Source organism: Nannobrachium achirus (assembly GCF_963921795.1).
Source record: "Nannobrachium achirus genome assembly, chromosome: 11".
NCBI classification, from domain to species: domain Eukaryota; kingdom Metazoa; phylum Chordata; class Actinopteri; order Myctophiformes; family Myctophidae; genus Nannobrachium; species Nannobrachium achirus.
Window position 1 is genome coordinate 51,914,114 of NC_137820.1, and position 19,296 is coordinate 51,933,409.

Below are 19,296 nucleotides of genomic sequence, written 5' to 3' on the forward strand. Positions count from 1 at the left end.
GGGCTGTACACAAGCCAAAAGCCAGTATTGAAATGTAATGAGGTGGAAGGGATATAACAAACAAAACATTTATAGCCGCCCTGCTGACAATCTTTACATGTCACACTCAAAACATTGTAACTGACGATAGTAAAGAGAGACAATACAAAGTGAAGCACCAGGGTTATCCAGTCAGGAGGAGCAACAGCAAGTAAAGCCCTTGCCGATCTGAACAAAATCCTGTCTCCTGCAGCAGTTTTTCTCAGGGATGGATGAGATGAGTGGAATGGATGAGTCAATGCTTCAGAATGAGAGGATACACAGTCTCATACAGGCATGTGATATGTGCAAATTTTGAGATGAAATGTAAAATTTTTCATAAAAGAATTAAACTTGGTAGTTGGTACACTACGCAGTCGTATTTTAGTCATTTCTCTTAATGTAAAAAGGCGGTGCCTATTGTTTTATAAAGGACAATAGTCTGAACGATAGCTAATGGGAACATAATATGTTCCCAGGGTCTTATTTGTCCCCAAGGCTGTATGTTTTTTGGCATGTATTTTTGTACCACTGATATTTCTTTGTAGGACATATTTTTAATAGTTGTAATATTTATTTTGTCTCTATAACGTGTTTTTCTTGAGAGTTGTAATATTTGTTAGTTTTTATAGGATTTGTTTTATTTGATGGGTACGGTATGCTTTCTATTTGCAAAACAAAATGCATTTGTTTGTTAATGATGTTTTATATTTGCAAAACACAATCCATTTGTTTGTTAATGGTGTCAGTGAATCATTGCACACAGATGCCATGTCGATGTCGTTTACATATATTAGGAATAATAGAGGAACAATCATCTTCCTCATGAGGAACACCACAGCTTACTGGGAGGAGGGAGGACTAGGTACCATTCACCTCCTGGCACCACCTGTTCTCTCCCCACCAGGTAAGATTGCATCCAGCTCACTGCTACGTTGTCAACTGATAGCTTTTAATTTCTCAATCAGAATAGAGTGATCTACAGTGTCTAATGCCTTCTGGAGGTCCAGCATGAGCAATGAGCATGCCGCAATATTTGCCCAAATTGCCCAAAAAGTGTTTGATTTGGTCATACAAATAGAGAATGCATGTGTCAGTGGAATGGGATTCTCTTAAGCCAGAATAATAAACCAACATAATATTTGTTATAACATTTTGGCAGGGGCCCATCATATGAGGGGCCACCTCTGCCCATAGGGGGCGCCACAAACTAATCTAAACTAAGCTAAACAGAGACTAATAATGTGCAGAAAAGAGAGGCCCAAAAGAGAAAGTATATACGGTGTCGGTAGATGATCTGCCCCAGGCTGAGAATGACACCGGACCCAAACTAGTGAGCTTGTAGATCGTCTATTTTCACTACTTCTTCAACATTTGTTTTCTAATTTATGGAATTTCTTAGATTTTTTTTGTTGCTTTTTTGTATTTGTTTGTTTAAATGTTTTGAAATAATAATAATAAAAAAATAGTAACAAAGAATTCAGGCCGGGACCCATAAAAAATTGTCCACAACCAACAAATGGGTCCCGACCCAGTGTTTGGGAAACAGTGATCTAAACAAAATGTGTGTATGGTATGGAATCTATTGTTATTGTTGTTACACCGCTTTGTTGATCGCACAAAATTGCATTTCACATCTTTGTAGGCCTACTAGCTAGTGACAAATAAAACCTACTGATTTGTTTTCCTTCCAAGTTGCTTTTTCACAGGTTATGACGACCGTGTCCTCTCCTTCCTCTACATTTCACACCGCGGCCAACAGGAAGATGACTTGTCAGTGTTGTTTTGGTTGTTTTGGAAGTTGACAGACAGGCACGTGAGCCGCCGTCATCACAGTGAGTGCGAACCAACGGGGCGACATGGCGGCCAACACTCCTCCCAAGGTACTGGAAAACAACGTCCTTTGTGTTCTAATCTGTTCACAGTGATCGCAAGTTAACGCGCAACCGAGATCAGGCATCTAACCTATTCTTTCACCCCCGGTAGTTATCCAGCGTTATTTTCAGTAGCACACACAGGGGTTTTGCTGTTAGCAAGCTAACATGTAACATCCTACGTTATGCTGGATCGTACGCCAAAAACAGCTGATAAACAAGCCCACCACACGGTCGTCACGCGACGTCTTGTGAGCTTGTAGATCGACTGTTTTTGGTGCAAGCCGCCGTCGTACGACGAAGCCTGCCTGCGCGCTTGTTGTTTTAGTGCAGTGGTGGAAAATTAAAGTACTAAAATATTTTACTTGAGTAAAAGTATCAATACTGCAACATAGAAATACTCTAGTTACAAGTAAAAGTCCGGAATTTACTTAAAGTGTTGGCATCAAAATGTACTACCAAAAGTAAAATGTTTGAAAGGTATAGCGCTTGTAGGTATACTAAAAGGTATAAAATAATGCATGTTTTATAATATCTGTAAAGTCTCTAGTTACTAAAGTTTCAAATAATTGTGGAGTAAAAGTACAATAATTGGATCCGAGATGTAGTGGAGTAGAAGTAAAAGAAATTGGAAATACACTCCAGTGAAGTACAAATACCTCAAAATTGTAGACCTAAGTAAATGTACTTTACACCACTGGTTTAGTTGTACACAAACACGCCACGAATGCACCTCAACTCCTGAGGTTATGACCTCCCCTCTCTAGATGCTAACGTTATGGCTACACAGCATCACAACATTGGGGTTCAGTTAGTGGTTCAGTCTGATTAAACTGGTGCAGCAATCCGACGGTCTGCCTGATACAGAGCTGCTGTTAACTTGCATCATTTTTTAATTGCAGTGCTAAGAGCTAACGTTAGCATTAGCTAACTACAGAACAGGAAGAGTGGGCACCTCCATGTAAAATGTATCCAAACTGTAAAATAAATGAATAAAACATGTAAGGTCTAATGTTTTTTCAATTGCTAGAATGTGTAATTGCAATACTTTTGGACATAAACAATAAGTTGAAGCGTAAATTAAAATCTGCGAATTGAAGCTTTCCATAGAGCCACAATATTGGTGAGTTTGACGTTTAGTACAATCAGATTTTGATGCATTGAATCCCTATGGGAGGTATTGCAACCCTAGATTCATCAGATTAAACAGAAATCTAGTGTTGCAATTTGCGGCTACGTACAGACATACAGCATGTATATGGCCCAATGGTTTCTGTTTTAAATAAAGCTATTGTTTGTGTTTTTAAGCAGCCAGCTAATCTTGCTTAGCACTGCAGGCTCAGTTGCTGATTGTAAACAACATAACTGCCTGGTTGTGTTTCATTTGTTAACCTATCCACCTGTTTCTGCGAGAATTTACTGTAGCATTATTTGCGGGACACTTCCGGTTAACAGCAGACATACAAGCTCACATCGCGTCGCAGATGCAACCGTTGTGAGCTTGTAGATCACTCTCGGCTGCGGTGCCGGAAGCTGCCTGCACATTCTGCGCAATGCACAATGGGATGTTGGAAAGTTGTGGATAGAGGGTATGCGTGTGACATCATCATCAAACCCGGAAGTTACGTATGTGGTAAGTCGGGAACGCCTGCTGAGTGGCAAAAAACTACTTTCTGGCCTTGACAGCCCATACATCCAAACAGAAAAGTCCTATCCGATTGCATTGAACTCGCTTTACCACTCCATTTGCCTCTCACTTTATGCATGCGCATACCCTCTATGTGGCATTTGTGTTATTTTACCCACATATCTCAATGCTGCATTTGAATGTGTGCATTGCCTGAGGCTACCTGGCCGTTGAAGTTTACCACCTCTCTTTTAGGTTGTATATGAACACGAAGGGGTGTTCATACATTCAAACACAGATGATGTTGGCGTTGAGCAAGATCTACTCATTTCAGGGTCACTTCGCTTAATTGATAAGGTACTCCTAATTCCATGGTAACCTGATTTTGAAATACGTTGAACCATAGTCACCCACCCTTTGTGTATAGTTTGTAGTACAACGGAACATGAAATGAGTTGCATTTCTCATGCTGTAAGAGAGCTGAGCTTATAACCACATTCAGCACGTCTTGTTCATTACAATATCTTTACTTGTCAGGATGCTGAAATCACTGTGGAATACAAACCATTGGAAGATACCGTCGACCCATCCAACATACTCTGTGCTGGGAAGGTTTGTTTCAACATTACAGTTAGGCCTGTCACAATTACTACTTAATTGCCTAATCACACACAATTAATGTAAATTATTAGATTTTTGCCTAAATGTTGCCTAAAATATGGACACCAAGTGTTTAACACAAGTGAATCTCTTTGTGCTTGGCCAGGATTCCAGTTCAGTCATGGAATGGTCCCAGGGTGGAGGTGAGCGGTCCCAACTGGAGTCACAGCAGAGCTACGAGACGGAGTGGGACATGGTTAACGCTGTCTCCTTCAAGAAGAAGACCTGTACAAATGGAGAAAGTATGTCAAATTTTAACAATCTTCCAAACACACGGCTCTGGCACGTGGTTTTACACTGCAATATTGAGGATGTGAAATTGGTGTTTGTGTTCTACATTTTGATTTATTCTTTCTTCCTGGAGTCATGTGACCATATCAATGTCCTGAAGTGAAAAAGTCAATACATATTTTTTCTCTATTGATGGTGTTTGTGTTCTACATTTTGATTTATTCTTTCTTCCTGGAGTCATGTGACCATATCAATGTCCTGAAGTGAAAAAGTCAATACATATTTTTTCTCTATTGATTGGTTAAAGAAAAAGTGTATGACTTACCATACATCAAACTGTAACAATGCACAAACGTAAACCCATTGACTTCCTCTCACTTTCAGGTTCCCTGAACCATAGTCAGGAGAAGAGTAGGTGGGCATTCAGTTTCAGTGTTGGTGACCTCAGATCTATCACAGTCAAAGAGGAAGGTTGGTCCTACCTTCTCATTAAGCTGAAAGAGTCCTCCACTTCCCTGCCAGCCCTCCACTTCCACCACGGCGGCAGCACAGAGTTCCTGGACAGTCTCAGGAGATATGTGTTGCTCAGCGAGTGAGTACCCTCTCCCTCTTCCAGGGTGGGACATTAATACCACCACTGTGTGTCTGCCCTATGCCCACAGTAATTTTTCCACAGGTCTTTACACATACATATAGCCTCATGTAATTTACTGGATACCTTCTAGACACCACCCTTCTTGACTCACAGACGAGCCCCTTTATTTCATGACACGTTAGATCATTGAATTTATCCTGAATTGATTCATCCTGTAATTACACATACCATACAAGAAATACTGGAGGTAAATTATTTAATCACACTTAACATCACACTATGGTGTCATCATAGTACAGTAGGTCAAAAAGTCTATCTACCTAATTTCACCCTCCAAAATCAATTCAGAAGAGTATTTATGAAGTTAATCCTGTTATTGATTTAGTGAGTGGAGTGATGTTTCTGAACTTGCTGTCATCAAGGACTGAGACATTGGCAACAAACAGATTGAGGTTTATGTCATTCCACTGAAATGGAACCAGTTTCAAACCACCCTATGAATCTGCCTTTGGTTCAATGATATTTCCGTTTCCTTAAACATCTCTTTTATGTATACATGTTATCTATATGTTAATTCAAGTGATTTGCAAAAGGTCAAAAGCAAAGGGATTCTCTGTCTACGCTCATCTGTTTACTTTATGTCTGAGTTGGTGGACAGCCTGCAGCACAGAGCTATACTCTTGCCTTTGAGCCAAATATCACAGCAAATGATTTGTGGTGGACACGGGCTACGTGTTTCTCTATCTGCCAGCAGATAGCTGTTATTAAAGTTCTTATCAAAGCCTTTCATAATGAAATTGTTTGGATTAAATGCTGCACACACAAGCATCAGGCGTGAATGGATTGTGACGTCACGCAACCATGCCTTTGTCTCCTGTCTGCCTAGATTGTTTTCTTATAAGTGTTAACCTTCAAAGCTAGGTTGCAATACCACCAATGCAGCATCCTCTGTTTTCATACTGCAGTGATCGGAAGATTCGGAACATTACAGTTAAACACAAATTATAGCAGTGCAAAATTGTTATGATGTTACAAACATTGTTTGATTGTTAGTATTTTATCCTGCACTAATTGACTGACAGCCTTTTGAATCCTTAATGGGGAAACTAGGTTAGCCAACACTTAACAGAAAAGACAATAATGACGTAACAAACTTTGAATTAATTGAAAACATTGTGCAATGTAGAGGTGGATACAGTCAATATGATTAAACCATATCACTGAAAACGTAACGGCTGCAGACATGAAAGACCTTTTGAATTGTTCAGTAAAGGCTGACACGCCTTCGATTCATATCTGTGCCCAAAAATCAGGTTGTTAATGTAATGTAATGTGCCATCGGTGGTATTCATGCATCTGCGAGGGTCATTCACCTCACCTGATTCAATATGTGAATCAGCTGTCAAGGGAGAGAGGGGGAGTAGAGGCAGAGAGTCTCTGGTTGGCTGTTCAGCCTTGTTCAAACCAAGAGCTAGTTCAGATAGCTAGTGTGTTTAATTAGGGAAAGTTAGCCGAGTCTTTGACCAATCTGGGAACTAAATGCTTACCAATAGCTTTCTTCACAATTGTGTTCATAAAGGTGTCTACAATCACCTGAACCTTTTCAAACCCAACTCCCTTGGGAAACTATTAAGAGCCAATTAAAGTTGGGGTCTCATTGACATTACTATGTCTCATGTGAGGGGTCAAAAGATGGCTTTGTCATGATTATGAATCCAATGCAATTGTTTTGCTCGAAAAACATTCCCCCACAAAAATGTGAAAAGTGATGACTCGTCACTAAACCATGAGCTCGGAGCTAAGGGCTAAAATAGCAATGTGTGATGATGAACCAAACAAAACACATTACCATGAATAAACAACACAAAATGCATAAAATAGCAGCAGAGGCCCTGACTGGATGTTGATCATTCCATTGATGAAGACCGTTGACTGTTTTTCACCTTTGTTTTGAAGGTCACCAGATAATGCAAGCTGCCTGCTGGTCAGCAGTCCCAACAAGGCTCTCTCCCAGTCCTTTGAGAATCTTCTAGATGACAAAAACTATGGCCTTGTCAACGTAAGGAGCTAAAATCACAGTTACTTGCCATGAACAAGATGAAATATGTTGGATAGTTTCATTGTAAATTGTTTTCTTTACGCTCTATTTAATGTGACTCTATTTAATATTCTATAGTGGTGCTCTTTGGGCACCGGTCTAGTCAGGGACTATGCAAGTGAGGAACGATGTAGATCGGTAACAATGCAAGACAAGTTAGGAATGCATGCCCCCCTGTCTGTCCGTGCGTCAGCACTACGAACTAGGAATCAAACGCAACATAACATGCCTGCTACTGGTGTTTCATAGCGAGATCAATACGATCGCATATTACTGCGACGGGCGATGCGATGTGCGGTACGGTCCGGCGGCGGCGCTTGTTTACTTGGAAACGCACATGAGTTCTGGGAAAACCCCACCCACGCTGATCACAAGACGCTGATTCACGACGCTGATTTTCTGTACGGATTTTCGAACGAGGAAAGCCTCTTCAATGAGAGCACTTCTAGACCCCTGAATCGCCAGAACAACATTTTAAAGGGGTGTGGCTAGCGATTCAGGTTCTGGAACTAGGCTAATATACCGCTTTTCCAAGTCCCCAAAGTCGCTTTACATAAAGAAAAGGAAGGAACCAACTTTATTTGAACTAGGCGCCACTTGTCTCCCACAGAAATTGAAGAAGGACCCATATGAGGCAACGCTCGGAGGATTCTCCAGGGTCACCAACTACATATATGATGCCTTCTGGATCGCAGACGAGCAGCAACAGCGCCCACCAGAGGAGGTGGCCGACCTGCTCACGGAGGTCATCCCAGGCCTGGAGATCAACCAGCAGGAAGAGCCTGGTTTTGAAGTCATCACCAGAGTGAGTGATTAGAGAGACTGTATAGATGACAGTACATTCATGGGTGGATTTGACTTGACTGGACCTGTGCTTTGTGCATCTCAGATTGACCTGGGAAGCAGACCAGAGGTCCAGAGGAGAGAGCCGCTATCAGCTGAGGACTGGGTTGAGCACCAGGATGCAGAGGGACGCATGATGAGGGTCCCTCAGCTCAAACAAGTCATCTTCAAAGGGGCATGTTGAATTTTCTTTATCAATCAACATTTCCCTGCCAGGATTGAATGTGACTAGTCTAGAACATTTTGAGAAGAGAAAACCATTGCTAGCATATGATGCTACGATTCAATGATAACCCACCCTTTGAAGGATATAACATTACAAATAAGAAATGCAGTGAAGGAGTTGCAATTAGTACCTCCTGAGCAGATACATTGTAAACTGCAGCCATAACATTTCAGTAAGTTCATTTGATGTCAATATATTCAAATAACACTTGTGCTAGTCATGCTTTTGATTTAATTTTACACTTTACAGATCTGCAAGTTCACAAAGCATTTGCTAATGTTCTATCATGCATAAGTAACATAATACTCAACGATGTTTCCATTTTCCACTGTCTTACGTACAGAACCTCCATTTGAGAAACCCTAATCTACAGTACAAGTTCACAACGTGCCGCGATGTGAACTTGACATCATTTTTGCCAAATACTAAAATACTATGTCATGCCCAGAATTGCATGAACCACCGTATTTACACAATTCCTCCAATTGACCCGGGTCTCCCTTCACACTTGTAATCCTGCAGGGATTATGCCATGCTGTGAGGAAAGAGGCGTGGAAGTTTCTTCTGGGGTATTTCCCTTGGGACAGCACCTTGGAGGAGAGGAAAAACCTACAGAGAAGAAAAACGTAAGGGGTCTGCGTAACCATGCTTCAAAATTGTGTAAAGCTCCTTTGATATCTACAAGCTCACTATATGTTATTGTAACATATTATTACCTTGTTGTTTCGCTCCAAACATTCTTGCCTCAGTCTGTCATGTGTTAGTTAACACAGTGCATGTCCGTCTTTCCTGTACCAAAGGGACGAGTACTTCAGGATGAAACTTCAATGGAAGTCAGTCAGTGAAGAGCAGGAGAGGAGAAACTCCAGGTTTAAAGACTACAAGAGTCTCATAGGTAACAAACATTTTCCTTCTTTTCTTTGCTGGTTGCTTTTTAAGACAATGCTTTCCCAAAGACCTACCTTCATTATAAGATGTTGATAATAATATGCCACCTAATATATTTGCTAAATTGTCAGTATATTGTAATGGATAAAAGTACATATTGACAACAGGATCACACATTTTGTACCATGAAACTGGGAAGCATGATGCAATTAATGCTGGAATTTGATTACTTTCATTACATATGACTACCCTTTCGACTCCTCAGAGAAAGACGTGAACCGAACAGACAGGACGAACAGATTCTATGAAGGCATTGACAACCCTGGCCTGGTTCTCCTCCATGACATCTTGATGACATACTGCATGTACGACTTTGACCTGGGTGAGCCATACCACCGTTTCTTGGAGCAAGCATAGGATTAACAAATTCTCTGATAAATAGGTTCAATTTTTGTTATTTATTATGAGTATCGGTAATTCAAGATTTCACTCACTGGTTTGTGAATCAATATTTTTCTGTGCTTCTGTTGCACAGACGGTATAGCGGAAGCATTTTGTTGCTGTCAGCCGGAAACCTGTGTATCTCCAAGTTTCTTTCTTCTGTAAATTAAAATAATAATAAAGGAGTCACACAAAAGTAGTGAAAATAGAAAAAAAAAAGAATTGTCCCAAAACAAGGCTCACAGAAGCCTTTCCTCTCAACAGCACTATCAAGGCATAATATCCTTGGCTATCATCTTGGCTTTCAAAGCAGTGATCCTTTCTGCCATGTATCACAATGTGGAGGTTTGGTCTGCCTCTCTCGCTTTTTTTTTTGGATAATGAATATTTGCAGTCTCTAATGTGTTATTATTTTCCATCTCCAGGGTATGTACAGGGAATGAGTGACCTCCTCTCCCCAATTCTCTATGTGATGGAGAATGAGGTGGATGCTTTCTGGTGCTTTGTCTCCTACATGGACCAAATGGTAAAGTTCCAGTGTCTTTGATCAGAGCGCCTTTCAAGTTCAGTATTTCAAAAAGTATGTGAAAATTAACGAGTGGAGGTAATTCTATGGCCTACCAGCCTGCATTCAGTTTATGCCAGCATTTTTTTTAGATCGACAGTAGGACCATGAAGGACAGGAGGCCCACCAAGGTGGCCCGCTTTTAGGTTTGAATCAAAGAGCAGACAAAGATACGTGCAGGTCTTGAAGTGAAGATCTTAACTACTCTACCATCAATGGATACAAATTACTTCTGCGTTGTTGTTGCAATCAAGAAAGAACATGTTGTTGCCAGGATACCTTTGAATGCAGTTTGGATCCTGTGTCTCCACTTGTTACTTGTTGCTTGGATACTATCTGTTAGCCAGAGAGTCACCATTTTTTGTGTGTGTGTGCGTGTGCTCGTGCAGCACCAGAACTTTGAGGAACAGATGCAGGGCATGAAGACCCAGCTGATTCAGCTCAGTACTCTGTTAAGACTGCTGGACCTCACCTTCTGGAACTACCTTGGTATGCAAAACCCTCTTCATACCTGTACCATGATCATGGAAAATACTCATTTCTGCTTGGCTGGCTGGTTAAAAAGGGTATTTGAACAGTTCAAAGAGGAGATGTGTGCACATCTTGTACCTTTATTTAGGCAAGGTGCTGCTGGACATCAAGCCAATATTCCGAAAAAAGGTTAAAATATCTGCACACTGGTTTAAAGCTTTGTATTTGCCTGAGGAAGACCTATAGTTACATTAATGCTGCTATCCATAACATTCCTAGTGAAAACAAATGTATTTGAACTTTTACACCTTTTTTAACCAGTCTATATGGTAGCGTTTGTTGGAGGTGGTCTCCCTATTCTCATCTATTGATATTTAGATCCTCTGGTCAGGTAGGACCACTACTGGTTGACAAGTGGTATTCCATGAAACTCTGTAAAACTTGCGTGGGGGACCTGTGAAGGGTGTGAACGTTGTGGATTGCAGCATTAACTCTTTAAACTAAGAATATTGATGATTATGTGCATTATTTATTGATGATAGAATGAACTTGTTGGCTTCAATCCATCGCATCAGAACTTAGTCTAGACAAGAGCCATTGTGCCAGACTGCCAGTTGACCTACTGTAGGCAAGTGTGAATTGACTGTTAAATTGCCAGCCAAATTTAAATATGAATGTGCGCTTATAACGCCAGGAAATAGCTATATTTAATCACAATAATCACATCAATTTACCAAGCCACGTTGAAATACCATACCACTAGACCAAGCCATAGACCATAGACTGTGGAAGCCCCCATGTTAACCCATGTTAAAACCAAGGTTCACAACATTCAAGGATGGGACGATGACGTCGATCCCCATTGACATGAATGGGAGACCCGCGGGCCGCCATCTGAGCTCAATACTGTTCAATTCGTGCTTGATCGTCTAAAACCACCATCGGTATGGGCACCGGAACGTATACAGATGCCACACAGAAAGTTTCCGAATCAAAATCCGACCTAGTGAAGCTGCGTGAGGGTCGGATGGTTTGCATTGAGCCTAGCGGCTAGCAGAGGCCTACGTAAACAGGAAGCTATGGCTTAAAGGTGACGTCATAATCGTATCCTTTTTTTTTCACGGTTTACGTCTGTATACTAGCCGAAGGTAAGCTAACCGTTCCACTCCGTCTATTAACCCAAATTAAAAGCTTAAACAATGCTTTTATATAAAAGTCGATTTAAGTCGCTTGGCAGGGAACTCCATAATGAGATAGTCGATCTAAAAGTCGACCGGCCCTGACTGAGTTAATTTAAAGTATAATTTTACAAATATTATGACTATGTTGCAAGACTATTTTGACATGAGATCAAACTAATGTAATACTTGGTACTGTGTTGTGAGTGATGGCGATACCTGTATACTCTTGGCTTAAAATTACCCCACACAGTTGTGAAAGTGACTTGGATGAGCATTACACTTTACCTTGCTAAATACATATTTCATACCTTTCGGTGTAGTACATTCATACATTTTTTGCTATGCACCACTTAAACATTTCTCACCCCTTTGTATTTACACTGCAGAGTCACAGGATTCTGGATTCCTGTATTTTTGCTTTCGCTGGTTACTGATCCGTTTCAAGAGGGAACTCAGCTTCCAGGACGTGCTGCGACTCTGGGAGGTGAGTCAAAGTTCCAGTGTTTCCAGAACTCACCTAGCACACACACAACACATTATGTCATCTTGTTTTGATATTGTACGTGTACTCAAGATCTTTGAAAAACGCCTGTTCGAATAGTCGAAAATGTATACATTTGTATACACACAAAATTGCCTTGATCTATAAGGCCAAACCCCAATGGAAGATTAGATTAAGAGTATATAAAATCAATTTAAACTTATACTATTGGAATCTTACTCACCTACTCCCAATACAATTAGGTCAAATAAATTATTCTCTCACTCCAGCGCAAGTAAGAGCCGGTCAAAAGCTCCCCTTCAAACACAACATGACATGTAGTAGGCATATTGGATTCTCAGCCAAACGGTTAACTTGTCATTGAAACGTAGGCCTACTCTCCACATTCTCACCTCAAATGCTGGATTATTTCTTCAAATCGACCAGATCACAGAGGCAGCGGGCATTACGAGGGAATATGAACGATTCACATCCAGGAAGTGTTAATATTGGATGTGATTTCTTTCCATTGTGACGTTATCCCATCAAAATCTAAGTAACCTACTCGAAACATTGTTTTTATATATCCGCGCACACACCTAATAGATACTATATTTTCTTCATGTAGGTGGATACCATATTTTCTTCATGTAGATGCCATAGACCATATGTGTTGTGTTGGAATAGTTTGTTCTCACAGTAGATGTCTGTTTCTCTCTCCCAGGTCATGTGGACTGCCTTGCCCTGCCAAAATTTCCATCTCCTTGTGTGCTGTGCCATCCTCGACTCAGAGAAACGTAAAATCATGGAGGAGAACTACGGCTTCAATGAAATCCTCAAGGTAACTATTGTCAACACAAAACAATGGTCCTCAAACAGATTGACACAAGGACCTAGATTTTGTCTTGTCAGTGCATTCAAGAGTGACATTTCAAAGTATATCTGTCCGTTATTGTTGCCTCTAGACATTGACCTCTTCAGATCATCACTAAAATCACATTTGGGTCCTGACCCACTGGTTGAGAAACAGGCTGAAACCAAAGTCTTCAAGTTGTCGAAGTGAGAATAGACCTGATTGTGTGATAATTTATAGAACCTTCCCTTAATTTTCAACAGCACATCAATGAACTTTCCATGAAGCTGGATATTGAGGAAATCCTCCAAAAAGCAGAAGCTATTTGCTTGCAGATCAAAAATTGTAAGGTAGGTTATTGCACATTATAACAGGTACAACCAGTTTATAAACTAGTACTAGCCCTTACCCGTTCAAAGATATGAGCTCCGAAATGATGTGCAGTGTGTGGGTTATGGGATGTGCACTGTGCACACAGTATATGAGGGATGGAAAGTAACTTTAACTGGTGCTTGCATGCTAATATGTAGGAGCATCAATGTAAGAAATACCCGTTCCATTTAACGGCTACAGAGATACTGTGTACCGATCTGCATGATTTTTGGACAACATCTGTAACAGGGCCAGAACCCCCCCCCCCCCCCCCCCCCACCACCCCGTGTGTGTGTGTGTGTGTGTGTGTGTGGGTTTGTGTGTGATTGTGCATGGCCTGAACAACAGCGCCCCTCCCTTAACATGTGTGGTCACAAAAGGTACTGTAGGCTAAATAGATGTAGATACACCATAAAAATGCTAATATACAGCATACGATTTGTGAAAGTGACAAACGGGCTTCACAGTTATGTCAGGTGTGTTCATATGCTGATGGTGATGCGATTTCAGATCAATTGCTCCAGCCATTGAGGAGAAACGCTGTGACAGACAGACAGACAGACAGACAGACACTCACTCACTCACTCACTCACTCACTCACTCACTCACTCACTCAGACATTCGCAAAATTATAGTATAGATATTGTCTGACAATTGGGTTGAATAAAAATCACCACAGATTTTTTTTCTTTTTTTCCCCCCTTCTTTTTACACTAGTAGAATACTTTGTGTTGTGCTGATATTAAAAGTCCTCAATTGTACCGGATTTTCCTCCTTGAAATCAGAGCCATCTCCTTTGAGTAGAACAAACTTTTATAGCATTGCAATTTCTTTTTATAAATTGGCTATCCTTCTGAGTTGTGAAATGTCATTTATGTCAAAGAACCACATCACCCATTTTCAGCATATGTTCTTCATATAATTGGTCTTCTTTCTGCCTTAATTCCATCTACTCGCTCTGTGTCTCAGAAGTGGGCCGTGGACAATTCAGAAACCTGCCTACCGGTGCACTCGTCGATAGGCTTTTTAAAGATGTATTATTAATGCAAGAACTATAGCTTCTATGTTGGCTAACTTTCCAGGAAGACAAAGGTTGTAGTATCTGTTGCGCTTGGAATCCCATCGATGATGTTATTGGTAGGCAGATTTCTGTCCATAGCCCACCAATGACACGCACAGTGAGTAGATCAAATTGTGCCGGCTTATAATATGCATTAGTGACAACCAATCATATGAAGATGACAAAAGAAGAAAAAGCACTCTTCTGGCATTTATGTTTAAAAAGCCTTAATTGAGTGACTATTTCATATTGGAATTATACAAAACTACATCCATAACAATACTATTTGAGTGATAGATATATTAACCACTTGATCCCTAGTGTCCATATACTGAGAACTTTAGCCAAAAATAGCAGATCTACAAGCTCACAACGCTTCACGCTGTGAGGCGTTGTGAGCTTGAAGAACGTCTATTTTTGGCAAAGAGCTTTGGTGTAGAGGGGGAAAAGAGCTGACTAAATACAGAGTGAAAGGTCAAGTTTATTACGTTTTGACAGTTCAAGTGGTTAAATATCTGAAAACAAATTGACATGAATCCAAAATACACTAATGATTGTGCTGTCAAACAATGAAACTATATTGAATCTATGACCAGTAAGACTCTAGTCGGGAGAAGGTTGTGGTGGTCCCCGCTTCATCTCTCTCTCTCAACTAAGGGGTCCTTGGCCTGAAAACGTTGAAGACCCCTGAATTAGCTAATTGTATGAAGCCGAGCTCAGTGTTATTTAATGACTGAATGACTTTTTTCCCTCCCCTCAGGATCTGCCTCATTCAATAAGTGACATCCTGGGGTTCCAAACAGACGCCGAGGCTCCCAGGTTAGGGGCACCAGAGCTGGGGGGTCCGCAGAGAGCACCCCCCTCCTCCCCCAGACCCCCTCAGAGACAGGAGGCCTGCTCTAACGGCCACGGACACTTAAGAGAAACACCTGCCAACGGCTGCAAAGTTGCCTTCATATCATAGTAAACAATAAAACACCACACAGAGACTTTACAATAGCCTCACAGCTGCAAGGGAGATCTTTTTTATATATATATATATATTATAATGTATATGGCCTACGCAGGGTAAGAAAGGCAGTGTGTGTGCTTCACCATCCTGTCTGCCACTTCCCCAACCAGAGAGAAAGGAGAAGAATGTACAATGGATTTAAGATTATTCAAATCTTATTTTTGTAATTTCTTGTACCATATTATTGTCTTTCATTGAAAATGAGTCATTCCTTCTCTCTCGCAGATGTTTTTTTAAAGATGGGCAAATAGTTGTATTATTGTAACAATAATAATAATAATCATTATAATCATAATTGTGGGCATGGCGCTGGGGAGACTGGGGTTTGATTCCTCTACATTTATACTAGCTTGGCTGGGCACTCATATAGGCCTTTTTCATGGCAGCCATTGATATAAATAGTTGTGTAATGTTACCAGTGATATTAATATTAATTAAAGGAATAGTTGACCCCCACAATGACTATCGATTGCTCACCCCATGGAGAAATGCATTTGTGTCTCCATCCAGAAACAATGGGGGGGACATTTATTTTAATCAAATTGTCTTGGACTCAAGTCTCCATGGGGTGAGTAATTGATAGACATTTAAATTTTAGGGGTGAACTATTCCCTTTAAGGCTCTGTACATTATTTGGCTGACTGGAAAGACTTCACTTAAGCCCTATTTGTAAAACGGCAAAAACAGCTGTTCTACACACTCACGACGTGATGTGACGTGTTGTGAGCGTGTAGATCAGCTGTTTAGTTGATGCATACCATCAGCGTATCTTCCTGGAGTTTATTGGGAAGTAAAATTGCACAACGGCCATTTATGTCAATATGGCTTCCGCGAAAAAGGTCTATTAATGGCCACGCTCGCCAGTGGGAAGCCGGTTGGAGAGCAGCAGAGAGTGGAAATGGAATTTCTGCACATGCTTTATGTTCTCCCGGTGAAACTCCTCACTGTCGGCTGAACAGAAGCAGCTAGTCACGACTATATGTGTTTCGGGAGGTGTGGTTGTCTACACCCTCCCCAGAACAACAGTATAGGGCAGGGGTCTTCAACAGGGGGTCCGGGGGGTCCTCAAAGAGTTACTACAGGGGGTCCTCCAAATCTGTGTCTACTTTTTTTATATTAACCACTTGAACCCTAGTGTCCATTATTCTGAGAACTTTGGCCAAAAGTATATCTACAAGCTCACAACACCTCGCAGCTTGTAGATCGGCTGTTGGAGAAAAAGTACAGAGTTAAAGGTCAAGTTTATTAAGTATTGATGGTTCAAGTGGTTAAATATCTGAAAACACAAATTGACGTGAATCCAAAATACACTGATGATTGTGGCGTCAAATGATGAAACTATATGGTATCTATGGGTTTTGGGGGGTCCCTGCTTCATCTCTCTCTCAACTGAGGTCCTTGGCCTGAAAATGTTGAAGACCCCTGGTATAAGGGTTGGCGGTGACGGGTACTGTTGGATTATTGACATGGCGACTAAATTGAGGAGTACATTTAAAAGGGAGAGAAAACAAAGTACAGTTATCATTGTGCCCTATAAATGCAGTTTATCTCATATCCAACATTGATTTATAAGTTGATTAATAGAACATTTGGGGGCGGGGGGAAACACCTAAGCAGCCAGCTTCAGAGATTTTGTTCGGGCATTGTTTCTTTTTTTTTTTATAGTTGCCTTTTTTTTTTTTTTTTTTTAAATAGTTGCTGACCACGTATATTGTCTCAATATTTTGTCACAAGGCTCTCTCATCTTGCCCTCATCATAAATGTGTCTTAATGTCAACAATATCTCAAGCTGCTAGGCTGCTATTAAAACCCATATAGAACGGGTACACATTGTGTATCATTATTTTGTGCTTTAACTATTGAAAAATAGCAGATAAACAAGCTCACAGCGCGGCACCGAGTGCCGCGCTGCGAGCTTGTAGATCTGCTATTTTTGAAAAATCGTGAAAATTTGAATTTTGACCCCGAAGTGTCTTTTGAATCCTTCTATGGTTTTTTGAAAAACCAATGTTTCTATGACAGCAATCTGGCCGGCCATCGTCAAAGAAAAGGTCCTTTTCACTCAACTGTAGCTCAGTTAGTCTGTTCTTGAGAGACTACTATGTCAGTGGTTATTAAACCTTTTTTATGTGAAGGACCCCCAAAATGATATGTATTTGGCCACGGACCCCCATCTCAAAATATTTAGTTCCAGGGACCACCCAGAAGCAAAATTTGAGTTACAAATGTTCGCTTTAAAAATACATATATTCAAAGATTTGCACACATTTTCATGACTTTTTCAAAAATAGCAGATGTGAGCTTGTATATCTGCTATTTTTCAATAGCTAAAGCATTCAATAATTCTAGGCCTAAATGGGTTAACAATACAGCCTCTGATAACAGCAGGGCTTCCATGATGTGGATATCAGACTTAAGATGGCCAGTAGCCTGACATCAGTCATCTGATATGACCTATCTACTGTATGAAGCATACTTCATACCAAATGTGTGCAAGGGTTCAGCCCAGTCTGACCCCTCCATTGACTTCCATGGCACATTTCTTTCAAAAAGTAAACAAAACATGACAAAGTGCAGGCTTTTTCCTGTGCAGTCAGTACTTGGTGGCCAGTCTGGAGCTTGTGGTACTCCATATTTGGGCAAGATGTGAGGACACACACATAGGCCTATATACAGTATGAGGGATGTTCGGTGCTACACCGTAAAGAAAAGAAAAAAACTATAGATTATTGATACATAAGCTCCAATCAGTATTTACCTGTTGTTGAATTGGTCATTCCATGTCCTATTGAATTAAAGTATTATTGATGTCTTATATAAGGTAAGCCCCCCCCCCCCCCCCCCACCACCATGCCATGTAATAATCCGCTTTTGTATGATGATACTTGTGTCTTGAACCAAGTCAAGTCACAGTATGTACTTTGTTTGGTACAAGCATTATCTTTTTAGAGTAGTTCACCCCAAAATTATCCATTACTCTCCCCATGAAGCCCTGAATTCATGTATACCTTTTGTTGTTGCATTTCGGATCCAATATTGATCCAATATTTGGGCAAGTGGATAATGTTGCTTAGGAGAGGGAACACTGGAAATGTTACCCCTGCGACCCGATTCCGGATAAGCGGTTGAAGATGGGTGGATGGATGGAAAGTAAATGGGGGCCCAATCTTGGCAGTAGAATTATATCAACATTTTCTTTATATACTCAAAAATAATTGGATTACGTGAGAGTTCTTTTTATTATACATTATTGGATCTATTTGATATCGAATCTGGATTCTGTCCAAAACAAAAGAAAAATCTGTGGTGAATTCAAGGCTTAATAGGATGAGTAAATTGATAGAAAAAAGTAATTTGGGTGTGAACCACTCCTTAAATTTTGCACCTTGGTGTGAATATTTACGTTTTCCTTTTTTTTTCCCTCTTTTTTTTCAGAAATACATTTGCGTTTGAATTCATGCCATTTTGACTTTGATTTACTTTGTTGCATTGCGCAGGATTTAAAAGCAGGTTAACGACATGCTTTGGAATGGAAATTGGCACTGCAGGTAATAAAGCCACTTAAGAAGGACTCGGTTATTTGTTTCCTTAACTTTTTTGTTTAAATTTTGCAACATTAGATTTTTTAGATCCAGATTTTAGACGACACCTTAGGCCAAAGTGGGTGGGTGCCGTGACGACAGTCCAATGTGAATTTATTTGGACACTTATACAAAAATATTTTGTATAATTTTAAGTACAAAGTTATTTTTAGTCGGTTCTAAACAAAATGGCTATTATCTCAACGTTTTCCTTGCAAC

At 40.5% G+C, this 19,296-nt stretch overlaps 1 protein-coding gene across 2 annotated transcripts; it reads left to right on the top strand.

The window, feature by feature from the left end:
- The first annotated feature begins 1,806 nt into the window (after positions 1 to 1,806).
- Positions 1,807 to 19,067, top strand: tbc1d15 (TBC1 domain family, member 15). 2 transcript variants are annotated; one of them, XR_013962503.1, is made up of 18 exons: positions 1,807 to 1,901; positions 3,775 to 3,876; positions 4,057 to 4,131; positions 4,286 to 4,421; positions 4,795 to 5,002; positions 6,962 to 7,064; positions 7,714 to 7,908; positions 7,993 to 8,121; positions 8,695 to 8,798; positions 8,973 to 9,067; positions 9,326 to 9,442; positions 9,927 to 10,027; positions 10,456 to 10,555; positions 12,105 to 12,202; positions 12,924 to 13,040; positions 13,316 to 13,402; positions 15,245 to 17,343; positions 17,412 to 19,067. XR_013962503.1 is itself a non-coding variant. In XM_080736604.1 (17 exons), the coding sequence occupies exons 1-17, from the start codon at positions 1,878 to 1,880 to the stop codon at positions 15,446 to 15,448; spliced, it is 1,995 nt and encodes a 664-aa protein (XP_080592730.1). In that variant the 5' UTR covers positions 1,807 to 1,877; the 3' UTR covers positions 15,449 to 19,067. The 2 variants fall into 2 exon arrangements, 1 of the variants encoding a protein (XP_080592730.1); XM_080736604.1 differs by having other exon boundaries at positions 15,245 to 19,067.
- The last annotated feature ends 229 nt before the right edge of the window (positions 19,068 to 19,296 follow it).

Bases quoted from the DNA above. Each gene is read 5' to 3' on its own strand.
- tbc1d15 (XM_080736604.1), top strand. From the start codon at position 1,878: ATGGCGGCCAACACTCCTCCCAAG. The intron at 9,068-9,325 runs GTAACAAACATT...TCGACTCCTCAG, and splicing joins AGACTACAAGAGTCTCATAG to AGAAAGACGTGAACCGAACA. The intron at 10,028-10,455 runs GTAAAGTTCCAG...GTGCTCGTGCAG, and splicing joins TCTCCTACATGGACCAAATG to CACCAGAACTTTGAGGAACA.